A 5,292-nucleotide genomic window follows, 5' to 3' on the forward strand; every position below is an offset into this window, starting at 1 on the left:
GGACCTGGAATACTGTGCGTACAAACCCAAACCAGTATCAAACCTGGCGATATATTTCCTCAAGATTGCTTTCTGGCTCGTCCACATTCAAACATCCCCACCTCAAGCTTGCATCCCCCGATGCAGGACTGCTGCCTCACAGCGCCAGGGACCCGGGTTCGATTCCCGGCTTGGGTCACTGTCTGTGCAGAGTCTGCACGTTCTCCCCGTGTCTGCGTGGGGTTTCCTCTGGGTGCTCCGGTTTCCTCCCAGACTCCAAAAGATGTGCAGGTTAGTGGATTGGCCATGCTAAATTGCCCCTTAGTGTCCAAAGATGTGCAGGTTAGGTGGATTGGCCATGCTAAATTGCCCCTTAGTGTCCAAAGATGTGTAGGTTAGGTGGATTGGCCATGCTAAATTGCCCCTTAGTGTCCAAAGATGTGCAGGTTAGGTGGATTGGCCATGCTAAATTGCCCCTTAGTGTCCAAAGATGTGTAGGTTAGGTGGATTGGCCATGCTAAATTGTCCCTTAGTGTCCAAAGATGTGTAGGTTAGGTGGATTGGCCATGTTAAATTGCCCCTTAATGTCAGGGGGATGAGCAGGGTAAATATGAGGGGGTTTCAGGAATAGGACCTGGATGGGATTGTGGTCGGTGCAGACTCGATGGGCCGAATGGCCTTCTGCACTGCAGGGATTCGATGATTCAATGCCTTTAAGCTTCATTGGTTTGGAATGAAACCATTCCGATATTTGGATGGTTACGTTGCCCTTTTTTACCGTCCCCCCACATCAAGCATTCCTGAAAATCTCCCCTTCAACAAAAAACGCTTTGTTTCTTCCAGATTCAACGAAGAAAGTGAAGGATGTTCTGGGCGAGTTTGAAGCGGGTGGTCGACTGTCCAAGTATAGCACTGAACAGGTGAGACCGGTCTACCAGTGTCTCGCTGGCCAACATCAGCGTGGGTGCGGAATGCCCTGGCCAAACGGGCAGCCATCGCTGTGTCCCAGTCACTCAGCGGGCACATGCCTCCGAGTCAGGGGTCTTGACCAAATCTGGTGTAGGCCTCAGGCCTAAGGAGCCAGGAAGTCTAGGGGGCCAATTTTACCGTCCCGCGCGCCACAGGAATCGGAACGGGCGAGGAGCGGACCACGGAAAGGTCCGTTGACCTCGGGCGGGATTTTCCGGTTTCGGAGCGAGTGAGGCTGGCAAATCCCGCCCTGAGAGTCACAATTCCACTCTGGCCTAGTGTGAAAATTCCCAGATACAGGGCAAGCCAGTCTGCTGTTCCCAAAGGAGACTTTGGATTGCTTGGGATCCCAGAGGAATAACCGGTTCTCTGAGGCCTTTACCGAACGCATAATGGCACCTACACCACGGTCACGTTTCCCGAAGAAGCCGCAGCACATGCCAACCTTGATGTGGGAAAAGCGGAGGGCCCGGGCACAGGATCTACCCTCCGCCTCCCCTGTCCTCCAGCAGAACTGCACAGCCCCTCCTTTGAGGGGGGCAAGATTCATTAATGCCCGCGCCTCTTTGCCAGGCTTCGCTGCACATACGCCGGGGGCGGGTCTGAATCTCAGACCTCTTCCCGTTGGGCCAGGGTGTTTTTTTGGTACAAGACCGGAAAGAACATGACAAACATTTCGAAGTGGCCATCGCACAATATTTCAGGTCAGGTTGCACTCTGAGGGGCTTCGACACGGTCAGAAAAACATTACCGACATTTCAAAATGGCCACCACAAATGGTGCAATGCTATTTAAGTTGTCTACTTGGAGCAAGTTGCAATCTGAGGTGCTTCAATACAATTGTGGTGCGTGTAACATTTACCGTACTATTCAATGTGAGTCACACAGCCCAAGGGGGTTCGATACACTTCCCCTCCCCTCAGTTCACTCTGGCTCAAGGGTCTGAGACAGCGACTTTTCTCCCTTGCATCTCTGCGGCGGTTGTCCCAAGCTTTAGTACATCCCTCAGCATGTAGCCCTGGGCTTTGGAATGTTCCAATCTGCAACACCCTGTCAGGGACAACTCCTTGCACTGGAAGACCAACAAGTGGGTGGCACACTGGCACAGTTAGAGCAGCACGGTGGTACAGTTAGGGTGCCACACTGGCATAGTTAGGGTGCCACACTGGCACAGTTAGGTTGGCACAGTAGTTTAGCACTGCTGCCGCGCAGCGCCAGGGACCCGGGTTTGATTCACAGCTTTGGTCACTGTCTGTGTGGAGTCTGCACGTTCTCACCGTGTCTGCGTGGGTTTCCTCCGGGTGCTCCGGTTTCCTTCCACAGTCCAAAAATGTGCAGGTTAGGTGGATTGGCCGTGCTAAATTGCCCCTTAGTATCCAAAGATGTGCAGGTTAGGTAGATTGGCCATGCTAAATTGCCTTTTAGTGTCCAAAGATGTGCGGGTTAGGTAGATTGGCCATGCTAAATTGCCTTTTAGTGTCCAAAGATGTGCGGGTTAGGTGGATTGGCCATGCTAAATTGTCCCTTAGTGTCCAAAGATGTGCGGGTTAGGTGGATTGGCCATGCTAAATTGCCCCTTAGTGTCCAAAGATGTGCAGGTTAGGTGGATTGGCCATGCTAAATTGTCCCTTAGTGTCCAAAGATGTGCAGGTTAGGTGGATTGGCCATGCTAAATTGCCCCTTTGTGTCCAAAGATGTGCAGGTTAGGTGGATTGGCCATGCTAAATTGCCCCTTAGTGTCCAAAGATGTGTAGGTTAGGTGGATTGGCCATGCTAAATTGCCCCTTAGTGTCCAAAGATGTGCAGGTTAGGTGGATTGGCCGTGCTAAATTGCCCCTTAGTGTCCAAAGATGTGCAGTTAGATGGATTGGCCATGCTAAATTGCGCTTTAGTGTCAGGGGCACTAACTAGGGTAAATGCATGGGGTTACGGGGATAGAGCCTGGGTGGGATTGCAGTCGGTGCGGACTCGATGGGCTGAATGGCCTCTTTCTGCACTGTAGGGATTCTATGATTCCGTGATGTGACAGTAATAAATCAATTCCTCCCTTTCACAGTCGCTCCCGCTAAAGATTCCCGATGGTTCAGTCTCTCCGCGGGATCGGACTTTGCCATTTAATGATTCCCGATGGATGAGGTGACTTGTTTTTTTTTGAACTCTGTCGCTGTTTTTTCCTCTGCTTACAGCATATCGATTTTGAAGGGTTTCGAACTCTGATGAAGATCTATCTGGATGTGGAAGACATTCCGGGTCAGTTTTGTCAGCACCTCTTCTGGTCCTTTCAAACAAAGCCAGGCGAGAAAGGTGAGGGGTCAAACCGTGCCAGGAAGGGCTGCTTATCTATCGGTGTACAGGACGGGCCTAGGGTAGGCTCCACTCACTGTGTGAACGTGTTAGGCCTCACAGCTCAAATAGTGCATTTCCAGCAGGTTGACACCAGCCCCATTCCGTCCTTGATCGTTCGATATTTCTCTCCTCCCACCTCTCCCTCAAGTGGCTGGATTGATCCAGAACTGGCTTGGTTATAGAAGACAGAGAGTAGCAGTGGAAGGGTGTTTTTCAGAATGGAGATCTGTAGCTAGTGGTGTTCCGCGGGGATCAGTGCTGGGACCTCGGTTTGTATATATATAAATGATCTGGAGGAAAACGTAGGTAGCCTGATTAGTAAGTTTGCAGACAACACAAAGATTGTTGGAGTTGTCGATCGTGCCAGGGATTTTCAGAGGATACAACAGAATATAGGTAGATTGGAGACTTGGGCACAGAAATGGCAGATGGAATTTAATTCGGACATTTGCGAAGTGATGCATTTTGGAGGATCAAATTTAGGTGTGAATATTACAGTAAATGGCAGAACCCTTAGGAACATTAACATAGCGGGATCTCGGAGTGCAGGTCCACAGTTCCCTAAAAGTGGCAACACAGGTGGCCAAGGTGATTAAGAAGGTATATGACATGCTTGCTTTCATCGGCCGGGGCATTGAGTACAAGAGTTGGGATATCATGTTGCAGCTATATAAAACCTTGGTTAGGCTGCACTTGGAGTATTGTGTGCAGTTCTGGTCACCACACTACCAGAAGGATGTGGAAGCTTTGGAGAGAGTTCAGAGAAGGTTCACCAGGATGTTGCCTGGTCTCGAGGGTGTTGGCTATGAGGAGAGGTTGAATAAACTGGGATTGTTTTCACTGGAAAGACGGAGGCTGAGGGGAGACCTGGTCTACAAAATGATGAGAGGCAGAGACAGGGTGGATAGTCAGAGGCTTTTTCCCCAGGGTGGAAGTGTCAATTACACGGGGCACAGGTTCAAGGTGAGAGGGGGAAAGTTTAAGGGAGATGTGCGGGGGAAGTTTTTCACACAGAGAGTGGTGGGTGCCTGGAACGCGCTGCCAGAGGAGGTGGTGGAAGAGGCACATTAGCAACATTTAAGAGGCATCTGGATGCCTCATGAATAGGGAGGGAATAGAGGGATACGGACCGGGTAAGGGCAGGAGGGTTTTTTGTTGAGTTTGGATACCACGGTCGGCACGCTCTTGGGGGGCCGAAGGGCCTGTTCCTGTACTGTACTTTTCTTGTTCTTTTTTCTTTGTCTTGCGCTGTGTCCTTTCCTCTGTCTCTCTCTCACTCTTTTTCCCCCTCTCTTTTTCCCCCTCCCTCTTTTCCCCCTCTCTCTTTTCCCCTCTCTCTTTTCCCCTCTCTCTTTTCCCCTCTCTCTTTTCCCCTCTCTCTTTTCCCCCTCCCTCTTTTCCCCCTCTCTCTTTTCCCCTCTCTCATTTCCCCTCTCTCTTTTCCCCTCTCTCTTTTCCCCTCTCTCTTTTCCCCTCTCTCTTTTCCCCCTCTCTCTTTTCCCCTCTCTCTTTTCCCCCTCTCTCTTTTCCCCTCTCTCTTTTCCCATCTCTCTTTTCCCCTCTCTCTTTTCCCCTCTCTCTTTTCCCCTCTCTCTTTTCCCCTCTCTCTTTTCCCCTCTCTCTTTTCCCCTCTCTCTTTTCCCCCTCTCTCTTTTCCCCCTCTCTCTTTTCCCCCTCTCTCTTTTCCCCCCTCTCTCTTTTCCCCCTCTCTCTTTTCCCCCCTCTCTCTTTTCCCCCTCTCTCTTTCCCCCTCTCTCTTTCCCCCTCTCTCTTTCCCCCTCTCTCTTTCCCCCCTCTCTCTTTCCCCCTCTCTCTTTTCCCCCTCTCTCTTTTCCCCCTCTCTCTTTTCCCCCACTCTCTTTTCCCCCTCTCTCCTTTCCCCCTCTCTCTTTTCCCCCTCTCTCCTTTCCCCCTCTCTCCTTTCCCCCTCTCTCCTTTCCCCCTCTCTCCTTTCCCCCTCTCTCCTTTCCCCCTCTCTCCTTTCCCCCCCTCAGCATC

At 51.1% G+C, this 5,292-nt stretch overlaps 1 protein-coding gene across 1 annotated transcript in view; it reads left to right on the forward strand.

The window, feature by feature from the left end:
• LOC144489626 (diacylglycerol kinase beta-like) overlaps nucleotides 1-3,252 on the forward strand; it is a gene marked incomplete at its 3' end in the record, with an annotated part of 11,019 nt that extends 7,767 nt beyond the window's left edge. The window contains exons 3-4 of the mRNA XM_078207480.1: nucleotides 823-899; nucleotides 3,135-3,252. Coding sequence (XP_078063606.1) covers nucleotides 823-899; nucleotides 3,135-3,252 — 195 coding nt within the window. The remainder of the gene's footprint in view (nucleotides 1-822; nucleotides 900-3,134) is intronic.
• Nucleotides 3,253-5,292: the final 2,040 nt, after the last annotated feature.

This window comes from Mustelus asterias, unplaced genomic scaffold (assembly GCF_964213995.1).
Source record: "Mustelus asterias unplaced genomic scaffold, sMusAst1.hap1.1 HAP1_SCAFFOLD_2364, whole genome shotgun sequence".
In the NCBI taxonomy this organism is placed as follows: Eukaryota; Metazoa; Chordata; class Chondrichthyes; order Carcharhiniformes; family Triakidae; genus Mustelus; species Mustelus asterias.